General features: G+C 41.5%; 1 protein-coding gene across 7 annotated transcripts in view; it reads right to left on the reverse strand.

Moving 5' to 3' along the window:
* HTR4 (5-hydroxytryptamine receptor 4) overlaps window positions 1-23,546 on the reverse strand; it is a 248,757-nt gene that overhangs the window by 84,965 nt on the left and 140,246 nt on the right. For all 7 annotated transcript variants that reach the window (XM_069592379.1, XM_069592375.1, XM_069592376.1 and 4 more), the window contains 2 exons: window positions 5,839-5,964; window positions 3,846-4,046 (listed from right to left, as the gene is read on the reverse strand). In XM_069592379.1, coding sequence (XP_069448480.1) covers window positions 3,846-4,046; window positions 5,839-5,964 — 327 coding nt within the window. The remainder of the gene's footprint in view (window positions 1-3,845; window positions 4,047-5,838; window positions 5,965-23,546) is intronic.

The following is a 23,546-nucleotide window of genomic DNA, read 5'->3' on the forward strand; positions in this document are numbered from 1 at the left end:
CGAATTTGAACGGTTTTGTGAAGACCTACAAGACCTTTTAGAACTAACACCCAAAAAAGATGTCTTTTTCATTATAGGGGACTGGAATGAAAAAGTAGGAAGTCAGGAAACACCTAGAGTAACAGGAAAATTTGGCCTTGGAATGCAGAATGAAGCAGGACAAAGACTAATAGAGTTTTGCCAAGAAAATGCACTGGTCATAGCAAACAACCTCTTCCAACAACACAAGAGAAGACTCTACACATGGACATCACCAGGTGGTCAACACCGAAATCAGATTGCTTATATTCTTTGCAGCCAAAGATGGAGAAGCTCTATACAGTCAACAAAAACAAGACTGGGAGCTGACTGTGGCTCAGATCATGAACTCCTTATTGCCAAATTCAGATTCAATATGAAGAAACTAGGGAAAACCGCTAGACCATTCAGGTATGACCTAAATCAAATCCCTTATGATTATACAGTGGAAGTGTGAAATAGATTTAAGGGCCTAGATCTGATAGACAGAGTGCCTGATGAACTATGGAATGAGGTTCATGACATTGTATGGGAGACAGGGATCAAGACCATCCCCATGGAAAAGAAATGCAAAAAAGCAAAATGGCTGTCTGGGGAGGCCTTACAAATAGCTGTGAAAAGAAGAGAGGCAAAAAGCAAAGGAGAAAAGGAAAGATATTATAAGCATCTGAATGCAGAGTTCCAAAGAATAGCAAGAAGGGATAAGAAAGCCTTCTTCAGCGATCAATGCAAAAAAATAGAGGAAAAGAACAGAATGGGAAAGACTAGAGATCTCTTCAAGAAAATTAGAGATACCAAGGGAACATTTCATGCAAAGATGGGCTCAATAAAGGACAGAAATGGTATGGACCTAACTTATGGATTGGAGTTTCTGATGTCCACTCTAAGAGAAAGAAATGGAATTATTGGCAGCACTGTTCAAAAAGAGAAATGTGCTGAACATTCCATTTGTTCACTGGTGTTTATAAAATTCCTAAATCAGTATTTATGTAATTACTGGTTAACTGACAACCTCCCAAATAAAATGTAAGTTTTGTGAGGGCAAAAGCTGTGTCCTTACTCATGCTCTTGCACTTTTACCCACTGTGGGAGATAGAGACATTTAAGAAAAAAAAAAGAAAGAAAAATCCATTGTGGTTTTAATCACAGTTGCACTAAGTTTTTAAAGGAGAAGACTGGATCTGACCAGCTCAGAGAGGACTTCTGCAAGAGAGGATTGAGCTAAAATGTGAAACACATGCAAGAGAGGAGGGAGCAAAGGAGCTGCGTGGGCAGAGGGATGAGCCAAGGCCCTGAGGTGGCTGAGAGCAGAGCACTGGAAGGAGAGAAAGAAGCTCAAGAGTGAGGCTGGTGCAGGGCATCAGGAGCATGAAGTGGGCTGGACATATAGGCAGGAAATAGATGATGCAAAACTCTACAGCCCAGGGAGTTTGGTCTTACTGTTGGTGCAATGAATAGCCATTGAAGGGTTTTAAGCAAAAGAACAACAGGATAAGAGCTGCAGTATTAGAAGAGACCTCGTAAACACTGAGTGGATTAGAGGGGATAAAAGAAATATGGAGAAAATAACTAGGAGGTTGTTGCAGTGATATCCAAAAGACAACAATAGTCTGGACTAGAATGACAGAGATGGGAAGAAATAGACTCAGATCTGTGCCAGGAGGAAAGTCAAAGGACTTGTCATTATTTAAATGCAGTGGATAAGGAAAGACCAGATTAAGAGTAACTACCTGGTTTCTAGGTGTGGCAGCTGCTGGAAAAGCTACTCACTGAGAAGGAGGTCCAAGTTTGGTAAGAAAGACCATGGGTTGTATGGACAGAAACTGAAATTAGCATCCACTAACACTGAGGGCTGTGCCAAACTGGGTCAATGATATGCTTTAAATGGATCATCTAATTCATCCTAACTGCCATCCTATAAAATAGGTGCTGTTGCTCCCATGTTTAGAGATGAGAAAACTGAGATTTGGAAAGGCTTAGTAATTTATCGCCATTCTCAGAGCTAAAAATTGGCTGAGCTGGGATGTGAACCTGGATTTCCTTGGTTCTAAAGCAGATGGTTCTTAATTACCGGCCCATACTGCTTCATGACAACTGAGGTCTACTTAGGAAAAATTTCATGGTTTCAAAAGGGCATGATAGTTACCCTAGAACTCTGAAGCCAAACCTTCCTCGGAAACCTTCAGTTTTCCTCTCCAGGCCTCCCAGAACAACTGTCCACATCAGCAAGATGATTCTACACTTTCTCCCATCCTTAACTCCCCACCCACTCAGGCTTTTGGCCAAACTTCAAGGTTACCTCCAGTTGCCCTGATCTCAATTTTGCCTTCTCTGAATTAATATGATATTTTCAGTCTCACCACTTAGTTTGGCAACACTCACATGAGGGCTACCCTGCAGGATGTCCACATATTCTCAACTTCCTCACATTTTATTTTTCCTATTGTAGATTTTTTTTTTTTTACAGTATATACTGACTGTCTTATAAAGCCTTTCAAGCACTGAAGTCAGATTGTTGTAAATAAGCTAATAAACACAAAAACTGTGACACTCTGGTTCTGGCTGCCAACCAACAGCTGTGTTTTACCAATGTTATTATCTCTAGCTGTGGAGTGGAATCTCATTAAACATTGCATTTAAATTACACACATTCATTTATATATTCTTGGCAGAGCAAGAGACAGAGAACATGCACATTTTAAACAGAGCAGGCCATTATGCATGCCATTCTAATCCATAAGCATGTGTCCCATAAAATAGGAGAGGAATTAACTGATTTGAGTCCCTAAGGATCTTTTCCAGTATGAGTAATTATCTGGACAAACTCTGATTTTAGTGTATAAAGGTACATATTTTAGATAAACCACAATCTCTAATTTTAAGTCAACTATTCTTCCTATTGCTCTATTAAGGAACATATCCTAGTGACCTATCCCAAGATTAGGAGGAAATTTGGGTCTCCTGGACTAATCAAGAGACAGTAAGAGATTGTCCCTGGCAATTCTGATAACACAAGACTTTTACACCATACTTTCTTCTGGGATCTACCCCTAAGGTATGACTACAGTGATGGCAGTATATGTTCGGTTAATCATCTGACTTTTAAATTGTATTCTCCCTTTATTATTGAAAATAAATAAGGGAACTAGAAAATGAAAAGTGCTGATACAACTGATAACCACGTGTCTCCAACAAATGAGGCAAAGATGGAAATCATTAGGCCTCCTGAAGTCAAATGTGAAAAAAGAAGAACCCAGCTATGCAAGAGGAATGAAATTCTAACTTGGGTCCAAAAAGCAAACAATTATTAGGGATTTTATAATCATCTTTGATTTTCTGGAAAAGAGCCTCCCCAGTCACAGACACAAACCTAAATGCACACATAAAATTATGATACGGGTGCATTATCAGAAGGTCATGTTCAAACAGAACACTATCACTCTGAACTACCCTGCTGCCTACTGGGCATATAGATTAATTCTTGCTTCTCAGCATCCTCAGGATTTTCTTCATGCCATCAGTGTACAATTTCAGGCTTAACTATGGAAACATAGTTGCCAGTACCCATCACTATTTAGACTATAAGCTCCTTGCAGGCAGCTTCTAGGCCTTACTCATCTCTGTGTCTTCAGTGCCTTAGAGAATGCCTGACTAAAAGAGGGTGCTGTACAAGAGCCAGAGAGTGAATAAATAAGTGAACAGCCAGATTTACCTCTCTGAGATTCATTTCTTCTTATGAATCAGAGAAGAAAAATGACACAGCCCAATGGCCATCAGGTTGTTGTCTCCAGCACGGAGCTACACTTTGCACATGGCTCTGGCCTTACCTATCCAGAGAAATGCAGCACAGGTGAAAAATCGATGCTGTTGTGAGCAGGACATCCAGAGATGTCCGGACAAGGCAGAACATCTCCCCGTAAATCCAGATGTCTTGAACCAGCTCAATGGCACCGAAGGGCATCACCAGCACTGACACCAGCAGATCCGCAAAGGCAAGAGACACAATGAAATAATTGGTTTTTATTTTCCTGTGGGTGAAAAAGCGTAAGGGGGGAGGCAGTGGGAAAGATGAAGGAAAGAGGTTAGGGGGAAAGGAGCAGGGGAGAAAAGAGAAGGAAAGGGAAGCAAAGAAATAAGAGAAGAAGGGAGGGAAAAAAGGAGAGAAAAGTCAGATGTGCAACATATTCTGTGAGATTCAGTTTCCCCTTCTGTCTTGCGTGTGGTCCAGTCACTTTGGACTTCTCCAGACCCCTGGCACCATAAGTCCTCTCTTGCCCTCATCTGTGACCACACTGCCCTGACTTGAGCCCCCCCATGCACAGAGACCCTCTCGAGGGTCTTTATGGGGTGTTCTCTCTCCCTACTGTTGGCCTAGCTATACCCTATACCCTTCCGAATCGTTGGGCGTCAGTTTAGTTGTTCCCAGGAAACCCTCCAAAGGTGAACCCCCTCACAAAGAGTGTCAAATTCCACCATTTTCCACTTTTAGACTGACTACCATGTGCCTCACATTTGTCACAGTGCTTAGAATTTCGTTTTTATGTTTTATGTTGATTAGAGCATGTCTTACTTTAAGAGGAAGATAGCAGCAGATGGGACAGAACTGAACCTTTCATCCCCTTTTGTGGCCTGGTGGATCTTAATCTAGGCTGCACAATAGAATCACCTAGTAAATGTATCTAAATATCAGTGTCCAGGTCTTGCCCTCTGAGAAGGCAATGGCACCCCACTCCAGTACTGTTGCCTGGAAAATCCCATGGACAGAGGAGCCTGGTCGGCTGCAGTCCATGGGGTCACGAAGAGTCTGACACAGCTGAGCGACTTCCCTTTCACTTTTCACTTTCATGCATTGGAGAAGGAAATGGCAACTCACTCCAGTGTTCTTGCCTGGAGAATCCCAGGGACAGTGGAGCCTGGTGGGCCCCCGTCTATGGGGTCACACAGAGTCAGACACGACTGAAGTGACTTAGCAGCAGCAGCAGCAGGTCTTGCCCTGGATCTATTACTTCAGGGACTCTGTGTGATGAACCCACCTACCCACCCCTAAGCTCACCAAATAAAATATACGGCACTCAGTTAAATGTGAACCTCAGATACACAACAAATAATTTTCTAATATAAGTATATTTCAGATATCACATGAGACACACTCCTGCAATACATTAGTAATTTTTAAAGGGTCTTTAAGTGATTCTAATTGCAGCCAAGGATGAAGTGGAAAGAGCAGAAGACCAAGGTTTAAATCTTAGATCAGCCACTAGTCAGCTATCCTTTTGGGGCTTCCCTGGTGGCTTAGATGGTAAAGAATCTGCCTACAGTGCAGGAGACCCAGGTTCAGTCCCTGAGTAAGGAAGATCCCCTGGAGAAGGGAATGGCAACCCACTCCAGGATTCTAGCCTGGAGAATCCCAGGGACAGAGGAGCTTGGTGGGTTATAGTCCATGAGGTCGCAAAGAGTTGGACATGACTAAGCGACTAAGCACACACACAGCTATCCTTTCTTTGAATCAGTTAATAAAGTGAGGAGGTTAGATATGCTCTCAGACATTATATATATAGTGATCACAACTATTGCAAAAAAAACAACGTAGGAAAAAATCAGGATGGAAATGCACTTACATGCTTATACTTCTTATGTTAGAACTATGAGATTATATGTGATTTTTTTCCCCTGCTCCATTTTCCAAACATCATTGCCATGTATCTTTTCCCCTTCATAGCTATAAATTCTAGTGGAAATTATAAATTCAGACTCCAGTTCTCCAGGGAGAGCCCCGAACTCCACCCAGGTTTTCTCATGAGGTTGCCTCATGTGACTCACCTGAGCTGCCTGTCCCTGCACACAGCCACCATCACCAGCAGGTTCCCCAAGATAGCCATCAGGATAACTGCCGAGAGAAACGTGAGCAGCACGACCTTCTCCACTGACTTGAAACCCTCCTTGGCACTGGAAGACACACAAACGCGAAGAACTGAACAAAACTCTTAAGGCACAAAAAGACAATTAGTTTTTTCCTTCTTTCATTTTCAGAAAGGTAACTTCACTGTCAAAGCTGCAAACACACGTGTATTGTACACCTAATACATGCCAATGTTTGCACTTGTCACTTTACATGTTATTCTGGTTAACTCCTACATAATGAGAAGGAGGAGGCTCAGAGAGGTGTTAACTACCCTGAGATTGCACAGTGATTCTCTATGAGAGAACTTGAGGCTTTCCTTCAAGAGCACTGAGCTTAGCTTGTGCTCAGAAAGCTTATTTGGTTGATTCTTGTTTGGCACACCAACACAGCTAGGTTGTAAGCTCCATGAGGCAGGGACATTGCCTGTTTTCTCCACTGACAAATTCAATTTCAATATATCATTCATATTTAGTGAATGAAGGAATGATGGCATCAAATGAGCAAATGAAGGTAACTTGAACCAGTATCTGTGTGAACACAAAGGCCATCTGTGTTCAGTACCTCATCCCACTCCACACAGAAGCTGCTGTGTGCAGGTGGGCTGTCCAAGGACTAGGTCACGGCTTGAAGGTTGTGTTCTTGGATTATGTGAAGACCACTGAAATACAGAATCCATCAATAAATCCAGGGATTCCTTTCACTGCCTTGAACTACATTTCTTTTGGTGCCCAATACAACAGTTCAAATTTGTGTGCCTGTGAATTTCACCAACTGATTCATTTCTATAAACCCAACCCTCCTAATGTCAATTCAACATTTTGTCTTACTAACTTGGAAGTGAGTTTCCCCTGTCAACAAAAGCACAATAAATGCAGATTATTCAAAAGCTGCAGGAAAATGTTTGCTTTTTAATATGTTTTTTATGGAATTTAGGAAGATGGCAATGACGACCCTGTATGCAAGACAGGAAAAAAGACACAGATGTGTATAACGGACTTTTGGACTCAGAGGGAGAGGGAGAGGGTGGGATGATTTGGGAGAATGGCATTCTAACATGTATACTATCATGTAAGAATTGAATCGCCAGTCTATGTCTGACGCAGGGTGCAGCATGCTTGGGGCTGGTGCATGGGGATGACCCAGAGAGATGTTGTGGGGAGGGAGGTGGGAGGGGGGGTCATGTTTGGGAATGCATGTAAGAATTAAAGATTTTAAAATTTAAAAAAACCAAAAAAAATAAAAATAAAAAAATAAAAAAAATAAAATGTTCTTCTTAAATGAAGTTTCAAAGGATCTTAAAACTTTTAGACTTAAACACACATTTCAATATGGAGAAACTAAGACCCAGTGAGAGGAAATGAGTTGCCAGAGTGTGTTAGCATCTAGACTGGGAGAAGCTGCTTGTTCTTTAGGGCACCACTGGGTACTCATGCAAGAGTGAACATCAACATTTTAGGAATCAGCGAACTAAAATGGACTGGAATGGGTGAATTTAATTCAGATGACCATTGTATCTACTACTGTGGGCAAGAATCCCTTAAGAAATGGAGTAGCCCTCATAGTCAACAAAAAGAGTCTGAAATACAGTATTTGGATACAATCCCCAAAACGACAGAATGATCTCAGTTTGTTTCCAAGGCAAACCATTCAATATCACAGTAATCCAAGTCTATGCCCTGACCAATAATGCTAAAGAAGCTGAAGTTGAACTGTTCTACAAGACCTTCTAGAACTAACACCCCAAAAAAGATGTCCGTTTCATTGTAGGGGACTGGAACGAAAAGGTACAAAGTCAAGAGATACCTGGAGTAACGCAAATTTGGCCTTGGAGTACAGAATGCAGCAGGGCAAAGGCAAACAGAGTTCTGCCAAGAGAATGCACTGGTCATAGCAAACACCTTCTTCCAACAACATAAGAGAAGACTCTACACATGGTCATCACCAGATGGTCAACACTGAAATCAGATTGATTATATTCTTTGCAGCCAAAGATGGAGAAGCTCTATACAGCCAGCAAAAACAAGATGGGGAGCTGACTGTGGCTCAGATCATGAACTCCTTATTGTCAAATTCAGACTTAAATTGAAGAAAGTAGGGAAAACCTCTAGACCATTCAGGTATGACCTAAATCAAATCCCTAATGATTATACAGTGGAAGTGAGAAATAGAATCAAGGGATTAGATCTGATAGAGTGTCTGAAGAACTATGGACAGAGATTTGTGACATTGTACAGGAGACAGGGATCAACACCTACCCTAAGAAAAAGAAATGCAAAAAGGCAGAATGGTTGTCTAGGCTTTACAAATAGCTGAGAAAAGAAGAGAAGTGAAAGGCAAAAGAGAAAAGGAAAGATATACCCATTAGAATGCAGAGTTCCAAAGAATAGCAAGGAGAGATAAGAAAGCCTTCCTCAGTGATCAATGCAAAGAAATAGAGGAAAACAATAGAATGGGAAAGACCAGAGACCTCTTCAAGAAAATTGGAGATTCCAAGGGAACTTTTCATGCAAAGGTGGGCACAATAAAGGACAGAAATGGTATGGACCTAACAGAAGCAGAAGATATTAAGAAGAGGTGGCAAGAATACACAGAAGAACTATACAAAAAAGATCTTCACGACCCAGATAATCATGATGGTGTGATCACTCACCTAGACCCAGACATCCTGGAATGTGAAGTCAAGTGGACCTTGGGAAACATCACTATGAACAAAGCTAGTGGAGGTGATGGAATTCCAGTTGAGCTATTTCAAATCCTAAAAGATGATGCTGTGAAAGTGCTGCACTCAATATGCCAGCAAATTTAGAAAACTTAGCAGTGGCCACAGGACTGGAAAAGGTCAGTTTTCATTTCAATCCCAAAGAAAGGCAATGCCAAAGAATGCTCAAACTATCATGCCATAGCACTCATCTCACATGTTAGTAAAGTAATGCTCGAAATTCTCCAAGTGAGGCTTCAGCAGTACATGAACCATGAATTTCCAGATGTTCAAGCTGGATTTAGAAAAGGCAGAGGAACCAAAGGAAGCAAATATCAAATTGCCAACATCTACTGGATCATTGAAAAAGCAAGGGAGTTCCAGAAAAACATCTACTACTGCTTTATTGACTATACCAAAGCCTTTGACTGTGTGGATCACAAAAAACTCTGGAAAATTCTTCAAGAGATGGGAATACCAGACCACCTGACCTACCTATTGAGAAATCTGTATACAGATTAGGAAGCAACAGTTAGAACTGGACATGGAACAACAGACTGGTTCCAAATAAGAAAAGGAGTACATCAAGGCTGTATATTGTCACCCTGCTTATTTAACCTATATGCATGGTGCATCATGAGAAACGCTGGGCTGGATGAAGCACAAACTGGAATCAAGATTGCCAGAAGAAATATCAGTAACCTCAGATATGCAGATGACACCATCCTTATGGCAAAAGCGAAGAGGAACTAAAGAGCCTCTTGATGAAAGTGAAAGAGGAGAGTGAAAAAAATTGGCTTAGAGCTCAACATTCAGAAAACTAAGATCATGGCCTTTGGTCCTATCACTTCATGGGAAATAGATGGGGAAAGACTGGAAACAGTATCAGATTTTATTTTTGGGGGCTCCAAAATCACTGCAGATGGTGACTGCAGCCATGAAATTGAAAGATGCTTGCTCCTTGAAAGAAAAGTTATGACCAACCTAGACAGCATATTCAAAAGCAGAGACGTTACTTTGCCAACAAAGGTTCATCTAGTCAAAGCTATGGTTTTTCCAGTAGTCATGTATGGATATGAGAGTTGGATTATAAAGAAAGCTGAGCGCCCAAGTATTGATGCTTTGAACTGTGGTGTTGGAGAAGACTCTTGAGAGTCCCTTAAACAGCAAGAAGATCTAACCAGTCCAACCTGAGGGGGATCAGTCCTGAATATTCATTGGAAGGACTGATGGTGAAGCTGAATCTCCAATATTTTGGTCACCTGATGCGAACTGACTGATTTAAAAAGACCCTGATGATGGAAAAGATTGAAGGCGGGAGGAGAAGGGGACGACAGAGGATGAGATGGTTGGGTGGCATCACAGACTCAGTGGACATGAGTTTGAGTAAACTCCGGGAGTTGGTGATGGACAGGGAGGCCTGGTGTGCTGCAGTCCATGGGGTTGCAAAGAGTCAGACACGACTGAGCGACTAAAGCGAACTGAACTGGGCACTCAGGTCCCAACAACAAGAAAGAATATCTTCACTTGAGCTCTTTTGATTGAAAAGCAAGATAGCTGATAGTTTGAAATGGCAGCAGCCCGCCAAGTTGGGGCTCGGGCTTTGTCTGAAACCTTTTTTGTTAAACCTGGCATGGAAGACAAGATGACAACTGGAATAAAGAATCAGAAATTTCCACTCAGCTCACAAGTAGCTTTGTTGCTTCACTGAAATCATTATGGCTGGATTCAGATGAAAAAAATTTTAGGTTATGTCCATCTAAATCACCCTTCTGCACCTAAATTCCAGCTATTGCTGGTACTAATCATAGACAGGTGAGATTTAACTCAATGAGTAAAGACTTCAGTAGGCTGTTTAGCCCACCCCAAACTATTTCGATTTTAGGCCACTTTAATCGAGGTAAAGTGTCTAATAAAGCAGGTAATAATGCTTTTTTGCCTTGTCTTCTTGGAGGCTCTGACTCAGAACCCCTGTGAAACTTGTTCCCCTCTCTAGGTCTCTAAACCTGTGCCTTCTTCTTGGAATGCTTCTCAATATTCAGGTCTCAGATTAAAGTTCACTCCCGTTTAATGTGAACTCAAACATTTTTCATTTTCTTATAACCTCTATTGTTATCCAGAATAATAACTTCTGTCATTACTGTTTGTGCCCTACCTTGATAGACTGACTTTTGGTTATCTTTTTCACCACACTGCGCCTGGCACAGGTTCTAACCTATACTATATGCAGTGAAAAGGTAGATGCAGTATACAGAAAGTGCATAATTACTTGCTGAGAGAAAGATACTGAATTCATAATGGTGAGGCTTATTCTTCAACGTCTTTGGACAGGTTGCAGGTATAGAAAAGGTTTTACCTAGACAAGAGGAGACCCAGGGATGAGACATAAAAGCTATTTTTAACTCTCTGAGGACTGTCCTTTGAAATAAGAGTAGATTTATGCATTAGTTCATTCAACAATACTTTCGAAGCACCTGCCCTGCATGAGGCATTGTTGTAGCCTTAGAGCAGCAGAAATAAGCAAAACAGAGAGCAATAAATAGATAAGCAAGAATTAGATACATTTAGCTAGTAATAGGAACTGCAAGATGCAGATGACACCACCCTTATGGCAGAAAGTGAAGAGGAACTTAAAAAGCCTCTTGATGAAAGTGAAAGAGGAGAGTGAAAAAGTTGGCTTCAAGCTCAACATTCAGAAAACGGAGATCATGGCATCTGGTCCCATCACTTCATGGGAAAGAGATGGGGAAACAGTAGAAACAGTGTCAGACTTTATTTTTGGGGAGCTCCAAAATCACTGCAGATGGTGACTACAGCCATGAAATTAAAAGATGCTTACTCCTTGGAAGAAAAGTTATGACTTACCTAGATAGCATATTCAAAAGCAGAGACATTACTTTGCCGACTAAGGTCCGTCTAGTCAAGGCTATGGTTTTTCCAGTGGTCATGTATGGATGTGAGAGTTGGACTGTGAAGAAGGCTGAGGGCCGAAGAATTGATGCTTTTGAACTGTGGTGTTGGAGAAGACTCTTGAGAGTCCCTTGGACTGCAAGGAGATCCAACCAGTCCATTCTGAAGGAGATCAGCCCTGGGATTTCTTTGGAGGGAATGATGCTGAAGCTGAAACTCCAGTACTTTGGCCACCTCATGCGAAGAGTTGACTCACTGGAAAAGACGCTGATGCTGGGAGGGATTGGGGGCAGGAGGAGAAGGGGACGACCAAGGATGAGATGGCTGGATGGCATCACTGACTTGAAGGATGTGAGTCTGGGTGAACTCCGGGAGTTGGTGATGGACAGGGAGGCCTAGCTGCTGCAATTCATGGGGTCGCAAAGAGTCGAACACGACTGAGCAACTGAACTGAACTGAACTGATGAACTGTAAGTGGGGGCTGAAAGCCTGGTTATAAAATGGGAGTTGTCAGTGAAGCTCAGAGATAGGATTGTCAAAGTTTTTATGACCTACAAGTTATGTAACTATGTGGGACCAGTGAGCAGTCTCTAAACAGTGGTTCTCAACATTGGTTGCATATGGAAATCACCAGAAGAGCCTTGGAAAATGCTGATGTTAGAACCCAACTCTCAAAGACTCTGATTTAGTTACTCTGGGTTGCAGCCTGAATATTAGAATTTTTAAAAGCTCCCAAGTGATTCTGATGTGCAACCAAAGTTAAGAATCACTGCTAAAAGGAGGGAAGGGATTCCCTGGTGGCTCAGAGGTTAAAGCGTCTGCCTGCAATGTGGGAGACTTGGGTTTGATCCCTGGGTCAAGAAGATCCCCTGGAGAAAGAAATGGCAACCCACTCCAGTATTCCTGCCTGGAGAATCCCATGGACGGAGGAGCCTGGTGGGCTGCAGTCCACGGGGTCGCAAAGAGCTGGACATGACTGAGCGTGGGCACAATAACTTTCTTATAACTAAGGATGATCCACAGTAGCTTCCCAGTGTTGTTCTGAGTGCCCTGGCTCAGGAAGTGTTTAAGAATCTAGGTGTCAATCAGATACGACTTCACACCTATTAGGATAGTTATTATAAAAACAAAACAAAACTGAGAAATAGCAAGTGTCGGTGAGAATGACAATAAGCTGGAACTTCAGTGCATTTCTGATAGAAATGGAAAATGGAACAACTGCTACGGAAAACAGTTTGGTGCTTTCTCAAAATGCTAAACATAGAATGACTACATGGTTCAGCCGTATCAGTCCTAGGTATACACTCTGAAGAAGCAAAAGCATGGACATGAATAGAGATATTCACTCCAATGTTCATAAAAGCATTATTCACAATAGCCAAAAAGTAGAAACAACTCAAGAGTCCATCAACAGGTGAAAGGATAAAAAGAATGCAGTATATACATACTATGGAATTTTTGTTCAGTCATAAAAGGATATTAACTTCTCATCCACGCTACAAGAAGGATAAACCCTGAAAACATTACGCTCTGTGAAACAAACCAGACACAAAAAGACAAAAATTGTATAATTCCATTTATAGGAAGAGCCTAGAAGAGCCAAATTCTTAGAGAAACAAAGTAGAATAGTGTTTACCAGGGGCTGGGATAGGTAGAGGAGAGGGGAATGGGGATTTATTTAGTGAGTATAGAATCTCTATTTGGGGTGATAAAAAACTCTGGAAATGGATAATGGTAATGGCTGCACACCACTGTGAGTGATCATCTTGTCACTCAATTGTACATGTAAAATGGTTCCTGTATATATTAAGTGTAAGTTTTATGTCATGTACGTTTTATCACAATAAAAAAGAAGAATACATCAGTTCAGTTCAGTTGCTCAGTCATGTCCAACACTTTACAACCCAATGGACTGCAGCACACCAGGCCTCCCTGTCCATCACCAACTCCCGGAGTTTACTCAAACTCATGTCCACTGAGTCTGTGATGCCACCCAACCATCTCATCCTCTGTCGTCCCCTTTTCCTCCCACCTTCAATCTTTTCCAGCATCAGGGTCTTTTTAAATCAGTCAGTTTGCATCAGGTAGCCAAAATATTGGAGATTCAGCTTCACCATCAGTCCTTCCAATGAATATTCAGGACTGATCCCCCTCAGGATGGACTGGTTAGATCTTCTTGCTGTTTAAGGGACTCTCAAGAGTCTTTTCCAACACCACAGTTCAAAAGCATCAATACTTGGGCGCTCAGCTTTCTTTATAATTCAACTCTCACATCCATACATGACTACTGGAAAAACCATAGCTTTGACTAGATGAACCTTTGTTGGCAAAGTAACATCTCTGCTTTTGAATATGCTGTCTAGGTTGGTCATAACTTTTCTTTCAAGGAGCAAGCATCTTTCAATTTCATGGCTGCAGTCACCATTTGCAGTGATTTTGGAGCCCCAAAAAATAAAGTCTCTCACTGTTTCCACTGTTTTCCCATCTATTTGCCATGAAGTGATGGAACCAGATGCCATGATCTTCGTTTCTGAATGTTGAGCTTTAAGCCAATTTTTTCACTCTCCTCTTTCACTTTCATCAAGAGGCTCTTTAGTTCCTCTTCGCTTTCTGCCATAAGGGTGGTATTGTCTGCATATCTGAGGTTACTGATATTTCTTCTGGCAATCTTGATTCCAGTTTGTGCTTCATCCAGCCCAGTGTTTCTCATGATGCACCATGCATGTAAGTTAAATAAGCAGGGTGACAATATACAGCCTTGATGTACTCCTTTTCTTACTTGGAAACAGTCTGTTGTTCCATGTCCAGTTCTAACTGTTGCTTCCTGATCTGTATACAGATTTCTCAATAGGTAGGTCAGGTGGTCTTGTGTTCCCATCTCTTGAAGAATTTTCCAGAGTTTTTTGTGATCCACACAGTCAAAGGCTTTGGCATATTCGATAAGTAGTAGTAGATGTTTTTCTGGAACTCCCTTGCTTTTTCACTGATCCAATAGATGTTGGCAATTTGTTATTTGGTTCCTCTGCCTTTTCTAAATCCAGCTTGAACATCTGGAAATTAATGGTTCATGTACTGCTGAAGCCTCACTTGGAGAATTTTGAGCATTACTTTACTAACCTGTGAGATGAGTGCAATTGTGTGGTAGTTTGAGCATTCTTTGGCATTGCCTTTCTTTGGAATTGGAATGAAAACTGACCCTTTCCAGTCCTGTGGCCACTGCTGAGTTTTCCAAATTTGCTGACATATTGAGTGCAGCACTTTCACAGCATCATCTTTTAGGATTTGAAATAGCTCAACTGGAATTCCATCACCTCCACTAGCTTTGTTCCTAGTGAATACATGGATGACCCTATATCAGGATGCTATATGGTTTCTTGTACTTGAGGCAGGTAGGACTGACTGATTTTAGGTTCCTCTCTTGTCTACGGACAGTATTTGAACATATCCTCAGAACACAGATTGTCCATCAACCACACCCTCACCATAAGAACCATCTCCTCTGAACTGCCTTTCCTCTTGCAGAAGAAAAGAACAGACTCAGGGTCTGAAGTGAATACATTTGGCTCCAGAGAATGTATATTACAAATTAAGTGTGAATGTCAAGGTCAGAGATCCCCAAGTTCAGTGTTATGGTTCATTCATGGCGTGCCAGTTAGGAGCTAGATACAGTGAAACTGTAAGTGAAGGGCAAAATGTAACCACAGAGTTTTTAATTAGGCAGAATTGTCCTTTGAACTAAACATAAGTCCAGTCAAGATAATTAAAATAAGTTAGGAACTACATCTACTAACTCCATGGTAGGTCCTTAGATTACCTCTGACACCCTTCAAGATTACTGTCGACCACCACCAGACAATTCTCATCTGGTCAAAGGGAAGGCCACTCCACAGATCAGTTCTTTGACAGTTATTCGTATGAGAAATTTTACTTTCTCTCCCTCTCTTCTTTTGCTTTTCCAGTGATCTCTTGACCCATGAATACAGAAATTCCACAAATTTGCTGGCTCTGTTTACCACTTTCTCTGTTCTTAACAAATGAATATCTATGAGAATAATTCTGGGTAAAATTTTACATAGGTAAATACATGAAAATGGATTGTAAATAACAAAATGTAATATAAACAAGTAATCACTGTTATTAATACCAGAAGCCCATATAGGGACAATAGCTAAGGAAGTTTTAGGTTACGCTCTGATATATCACCCAGAATAATTGGTCTCAAGGGCATTCACAGACATCTCTCTTCCCCCAACTCCTGCACTCCCACCGGCTTTGTTAAAATAGCTATGTGTTTTCAAAATTTTTGAGCCTCAGTTTCATTCTGGATCAATTGAGGAAGGCACAGTAAATCTCGCATTTATCAGACATGTATTTAGTGCCAATCATATGCCAAAATCTATGCCAAGCACTAGGATTCAACAGTAAAGAAGGTGGATAACATCCCCACCTTCATGTTGTTCACCACTGATGAAAGTACACAACTAACAAAGAAATACAGTTTGTGATCAGTGTTTCAAAGTTACACTCTGAAACCTTAGTGCTCATATGTATCTTTTGGGAATATTGTTAGAATGCAGATTCTGATTATTTTGGCCTGACATGGGGCCTGGGGTTCTGCGTTCCTCGCAAGCCCACATACAGGCTCATGAAGAGCATCAGTGACGCTCTTACTGCTAGTTCATGAGTCACACGTGGGGCTGTAAGACTCTCAAGGGCACTGGCGTGATGATGATAGAGAACTGGATTAGAGGGAACATTTAAGCAATCAGGGAACACTGGGTTTAGTTGTTCGATACACACAAAGGATCCAAGAGTTAGGGTTAGGGGAACCAGGAGAAGAGCAAGTACACAGGCCTTGAGGCAGGAAAGATGTTTCTTGTGTTCACTATCAGAGAGGAATGAACAAGGGATAAAAAAAAGAAATCCAAGATGAACTTCACAAAGCAGTCAAGAGTCAGATCCAGAGGGTTTTGGATGGGCTGGTAAGAAGTTCATGCTTTATTAACCAATCAATGAGAATACAGTAAAGTGATTTAAGGAGAAAAATTACATTAGGGATCTAAATGTGAGAGAAAGTAAGTAAACCCTGGACCTTGCTAGAGTCCAGGTAAGGGAAGACAATGGCTTGGAGTAGGGAGGTGGCTCTGGCGATGCAGAAGCGGGTGGAATAAAGGTATATTTGAGAAATAGAGGGATAGGTAAGAACAATATATTCCATAAGTGGATAGAAAGAAATAGAAATGAACATTATAATTCTGATTTGCTTCTCTGAGTAAATTATGGCACCATTAAATGAGATGGGAAACCCATTAAGTGCGAGATATGTATAAAACATTCAAGAGGAGATGTCAAGCAGGCAATTGGAGTTCAGAAAGGATGACTGGGTCTGAGATACACACTTGGGATTTCCAGCATTTCTATGCAGTTTAGACCCTTGAGGAAGGATGAAATCATTCAAAAAGAGGACCAGAGTCTTGACGAATTCTGATACTGAGGCATGCAGTAGAGAAGGAAGAACCAGCAGAGGAAACTGAGAAAGAAAGCAGAGGAGACATCACTGGAGAACACCAGGTGAGTGTGTTGCTATAAAAGTCAAGTGCAAAGAAAATATCAAGTGAGGGAAAAAAAATGTTTTTCTTGACAGTTCCCTGGGAATTACGGCAGGGCCCCTTCTGGGAAGAAAGGGAAACAAGGAGACAGGGTAATAAGAGTACTTCTTTTCCTTTTATGTATTGCACTTTGCAATAAAATTATGTTTGACCACAGAGCTTCATCACTGGACCAACGACCTCTGCAGAAAGTCTCTCCTCTGCCAACGCTGTGCATGCCAACCACACAATAAACACTCTTCTTGAAAATACACATAGCATATCCATTAAGCATTCCAAACAGTTCAAAATACTCCCTAACCAAGTGCTTCCTTTACCCATCCTGCCCACCACTGCGAAGTCCTTTGTCAAATAATTGCAAGTAAATTAGAGAAAACAGTGTTCATTTTCTTACCAATCAACAGTCAGCACAAAGAATGCAAAAGCACTCTGAATTAAATGGGAGAGTCTGACTAAAATTGGATGGTTTCTTCCCAGTGTGAATTTTATTAACCTTAAGTGTAAGGTCCATGGTGTTTCCTATAGTGATAAAAGACTGGATGTCGAACAAGAAGGCCTTACCTTTTTCACTCAGTTTGACTTAACTTCAGATAGACTTCTTATTCCAGACTCTGGCCTCCCTTTTCTTAGAGCATTTTACTTCAGAAAACTTGTAAATTCTTTCTCTGCCCTTTGGGATATAACTCTTTTTAATAGCCTCTTGCCAGTTTTTCAAGCAAGGATGTCTTCTGCAAGGACATGGTAGCCATCCCTTTGAAGTGCAATCAAGGAAGAGAAAGCCCCCACCTCCCAGTCTCTGTGAGAAAGTAGAAACCTATGGTCCTATCTTCCGTGGGCACGTTGCTCCAAGTTGTAAAACTACTTTGTCTTTCCTTTGTTGTTGTTCAGTTGCTAAGTCATGTCCAACTGTGACCCCATCAACTGCAGCATGTCAGGCTTCCCTATCCTTCACTATCTCCTGGAGTTTGCTCAAACTCATGCCCATTGAGTAGGTGATGCCATCCAACCATCTCATCCTCGGTCACCCCCTTCTCCTCCCGCCCTCAATCATTTCCAGCATCAGCGGCTTTTCTGTTGAGTCAGCTCTTCACATCAGGTGGCCAAAGTATTGGAGCTTCAGCTTCAGCATCAGTCCTTCTAATGATTATTCAGGGTTTATTTCCTTTAGAATTGACTGGTTTGATCTCCTTGCAGTCTAAGGAACTCTCAAGAGTCTTCCCCAGCACCACAGTTCAAAAGCATCAATTCTCTGGCGCTCAGCCTTCTTTATGGTCCAACTCTCACATCTGTACACAGCTACTGAAAAATCATAACTTTGACTAAACTGACCTTTGTCAGCATTCCTTTAAATATACGTTGTTTCTTTCTAGATTTCTTGGGAGATTGACATACAAACAATAGCCAGACCCTATATAGCAATAAAACTCTGGTAGTCTGTGACACCAGCCCAGAAAGGTTAGGACTTGTTCAGTGACTGCTAGTTTCCGTATTTTTCCCCTCTTACTGTTAAAGGAAACATTGACAAAAATCACCCACCCTACCTGCTTCCAACTCAAGACTTACCACAGAAAGCCAAATACACTCCCCAGAGCAATTACATTAGATGCCCCACTTCTTGTTTGTGCACTTCCTGCTTTCCTAGGTCAACAATCTCTGATCAGAGCCCAGCTGAAGTTCTGTTTCATGACAAGCTTTTCTACTCCCCATCCTGTTTGAGTCTTTGCTAAATGCAAGTGATGATGACTGACTCCCTTGGTTACACAAGTGCTGAAGAAACAGCTTCTATTCTCATCCATGTGATCTTTCTTTCCACATTCTAGATATACACCTACCTGGAATCCTATATTTTCAAACCAGGTAGAATCTTTTCTGGGGAGAAAAAATTTCTTAATTTTTGGCTTATGTTACTTTGGGTTTTTAATGGTAACTTTTCAGGTGGCCCAACTAACTTCTTTTTTTAACAGTATGCTTTTATTCTTAAAAATGCTTTAAAAAAAAACAGAAGGACTTAAATAATTTATATGAAATATTTTCATAATAACAGCATCAGACCAGTGGTGCTCCAGGATCACAAGAGAGCATCAAAATTACCAGGAAAGCTTGGTTCAAACATGTGGCTGGATTCACCAACAGAGTTTCAGTACATCTGGAATGAGGCCCCACACCTGCATTTCTAACAAGTTTCTAGGTGATGCTGCTGTGGCTGGTCTGGGGACCACAATTTGAAGACCAGCTGACCAAAAGCATTGTGAAAGATGCCCTGATCCTCACATCTCCACTGCAAATTACTTTCTTTGTTCCTAGATTTAGAACTTCCTGCTTGGAAGTGGGGAGACTGTGACATTGATTAAACTCCTATTACATGGCAAGCAGTTGTCCAAAAAAAGGACAGTTTTAACATCAGCTCATTTCATCTTCACAATAACTATGTCATCTATAGCATGATGGTTTTTTCAGAACAGACTGGTGCTCAGCATGGTAAGGAGACTTAAGATCCTACTTAAGATCAGTAATAGACCTGGGATTTTAAACCTACACATTCTGATTCCAAGATCAATGCTTTACCCACTAAATGTTAAATGTGCTCATTTGAAATTGAATAAATTTCCTTTTAAGAGAAAAAAGACAAGCTAAAGTTTTACTGTGAATCTAGAAACCTAGAATCAAACATGTTGATGATGACAGCTTAATATGCCTTTTAAAAATATGCTGGCTATAGAAAATGCCAGGAAAAAAAATCACACAGATGGAAATTATGCTTAATGGATTTTCTATGCAATTCTAAAAGAACTCCTTTTGATTGTTTTTGAAGACCTTATACAGGAAGGTGGGAGGGTGAGGGTGGGGGTTAGTACATAAGGGAAGTAGGCTAGGTATCTTTCAAATGCCAACACATGGAGGAAAATTCTTACGGCAAGCTCTTAATAGACTTTTCCAGAGCCTCAAAGATCACACACATTGGGAATGAGAAAAACTTCAAAGCCCAAAGAGGATCTGTCTGTATGGTGTATAATAGACTTCAAAGCTGCAAGGAATACAAAAGATATCAGGATCAAAGACACGGTGCTCCAAGGCCATGTCTGGATGTAAGGCCAGGCCAGAACTGATATGACAAGATTCTCACTGCTGCATAGTGTGTTAACTACCAGGGCGTCCATTCTTTCAGGAAATAAAATGCTAGATGACAGTTGCCAGTAAGTTATACCTTAGAGGTGAGTCTCACTTTAAGAAAACTTATCCTTCCAAAATTGGAACTCAGCAAACAGTTCCAGAGATAGATCTTTTTTTCTTTCCCATATGTTATTTCTTCTCTGGTTTGTTTTACAAACATCTCTTTGCCCACATTTGCTCAGGGTATAGAAGTATTCATCAGGTACAGAAAGGGCCTCCTTTGGAGTAAAACACATGGCATGTTTTCAGTGTTTAGTTGATCATTTACTTCCTTGAAATTATTCTTATGGTTATGAGAAATCCAGCCCAGGGAAAATATGGACCACAGGGAGTCTCTCTACTATGGTCAATCATTTACCAGAAAGATAAGGCCTCGAGGAAAAGCGGAATTTCCCCTCCTCTGATAACATCTTGCTCCCCATTGCTCTGTCACTGGGCCTCACTGCTAATGAATCCAGCTCTACACATTTTGCCATGGTTCTGGCTTGTATGGTAAATATTATGATTTCCTGTCTCACCTCTGCTTCTGAAAATATAAAAATCTTATGTTCAGATGAAAGAAGAAATTGCTTAGCGTTACTCTACTGCAGAAGTAGCCAAACAATGGCCAATGGACCAAATTCAGTGCACTGTCAGTTTTTGTAAATAAAAGTTCATTAAAACACAGGCACACTCAACTGCTTATGTATTTTCTATGACTGCTTTCCACTATAAAGGCAGGGTTGAGTAATTATAGCAGCAACAGTATGGTCTATAAAAGGTGAAACTATGTTTTGACCCTTTATGAAACAAGTTTGATGACCCTGCTCTTTTGGAACCAGAGATATGTTAGGTCTAGGAGAGACACTAGGACTTTCTATTTAATTGGGGGTGATTCATTCCTCTGGATTTTCTAAGTGAGAAACAATATCACTCCAGTTGACCAAGCCAGAAGCTAGGCATCTTTCCCCATTTTTTTCTCCTTTACCTAAATTGTCATCTACTTTGAGCATCTCCCTTTTTTTTTCTTTTGGCTCTGTGTCATGTGAGATCCTAGGTGCCCCCCAAAAGGACTGAACCCACTCCCTCTGCAGTACAGATGCATAGTCTTAACCACTGGACCACCAGCATGGTCCGCTGAGTATCTAAGTCTCTTCACTTCTCTCCTTCCACTGTCAATACTCTAAGCTCCACCTATTTTGCACCAGGGCAGTTTCTTGGAAGACAATTTTTCCATGGACCGGATGGTGGAGGTGGATGGTTTCGGGACGACTCCAGCACATTATATTAGTTGTGCACTTTATTTCTAGCATCAGCTTCACCTCAGGAGCATGATGATGCTTTAGGTCCCTGAGGTTGGGGACCCCTGCTCTAGTGGAAGTCCTTCTGTCATCTTCATTTGCCTAGACTACTACAAGCAGTACTGTCTGCTCTGTCCTCAGCTACCAGTCTATTCAATGAGTGAAGTCGCTCAGTCATGTCTGACTCTTTGCAACCCCATGGACTGCAGCCGACCAGGCTCCTCCATCCATGGGATTTTCCAGGCAATAGTAATGGAGTGGGTTGCCATTTCCTTCTCCAAGGGGATCTTCCCGACCCAGGGATCGAACCCAAATCTCCTGCATTGTAGACAGACGCTTTACGGTCTGAGCCACAACTGAACTCTTGATTTCCCTCACCTCAAACCTGCTTCCTGTCTCAATAAGCAGCAGGTATATTGTTGCTCGGGCCAAACCGTGGAGTAATTCCTAACAAGTTTCTCTCTCAGACCTCACAGTTCAGTTCAGTTGCTCAGTCATGTCTGACTCTTTGAGACCCCCATGAATCGCAGCACGCCAGGCCTCCCTATCCATTGCTAACTCTCGGAGTTCACTCAACCTCACGTCCATCGAGTCAGTGATGCCATCCAGCCATCTCATCCTCTGTCGTCCCCTTCTCCTCCTGCCCACAATCCCTTCCAGCATCAGAGTCTTTTCCAATGAGTCAACTGCTTGCATGAGGTAGCCAAAGTACTGGAGTTTCAGCTTTAGCATCATTCCTTCCAAAGAAATCCCAGGGCTGATCTCCTTCAGAATGGAGTGGTTGGATCTCCTTGCAGTCCAAGGGACTCTCAAGAGTCTTTTCCAACACCACAGTTCAAAAGCATCAATTCTTCGGCACTCAGCTTTCTTCACAGTCCAACTCTCACATCCTTACATGACCATTGGAAAAACCATAGCCTTGACTAGACGGACCTTTGTTGGCAAATTAATGTCTCTGCTTTTGAATATGCTATCTAGGTTGGTCATAACTTTCCTTCCAAGGAGTAAACGTCTTTTAATTTCATGGCTGTAGTCACCATCTGCAGTGATTTTGGAGCCCAAAAATATAAAGTCTGACACTGTTTCTACTGTTTCCCCATCTCTTTCCCATGAAGTGATGGGACCAGATGCCATGATCTTCGTTTTCTGAATGTTGAGCTTTAAGCCAACCTTTTCACTCTCCTCTTTCACTTTCATCAAGAGGCTTTTTAGTTCCTCTTCACTTTCTGCCCTGAGGGTGGTGTCATCTGCATATCTGAGGTTATTGATATTTCTCCCGGCAATCTTGATTCCAGCTTGTGCTTCCTCCAGCCCAGCATTTCTCATGATGTACTCTGCATAGAAGTTAAATAAGCAGGGTAACAATATACAGCCTTGATGGACTCCTTTTCCTATTTGGAACCAGTCTGTTGTTCCATATCCAATTCTAACTGTTGCTTCCTGACCTGCATATAGGTTTCTCAAGAGGCAGGTCAGGTGGTCTGGTATTCCCATCTCTCTCAGAATTTTCCACAGTTTATTGTGATCCACACAGTCAAAGGCTTTGGCATAGTCAATAAAGCAGAAATAGATGTTTTTCTGGAACTCTCTTGCTTTTTCCATTATCCAGTGGATGTTGGCAATTTGATCTCTGGTTCCTCTGCCTTTTCTAAAACCAGCTTGAACATCTGGAAGTTCATGGTTCACGTATTGCTGAAGCCTGGCTTGGAGAATTTTGAGCATTACTTTACTAGCATGTGAGATGAGTGCAATTGTGCAGTAGTTTGAGCATTCTTTGGCATTGCCTTCTTTGGGATTAGAATGAAAACTGACCTTTTCCAGTCCTGTGGCCGCTGCTGAGTTTTCCAAATTTGCTGGCATATTGAGTGCGGCACTTTCACAGCATCATCTTTCAGGATTTGAAATAGCTTGACTAGAATTCCATCACCTCCACTAGCTTTGTTCATAGTGATGCTTTC

This window comes from Ovis canadensis, chromosome 5 (genome assembly GCF_042477335.2).
Source record: "Ovis canadensis isolate MfBH-ARS-UI-01 breed Bighorn chromosome 5, ARS-UI_OviCan_v2, whole genome shotgun sequence".
NCBI classification, from domain to species: Eukaryota; Metazoa; Chordata; class Mammalia; order Artiodactyla; family Bovidae; genus Ovis; species Ovis canadensis.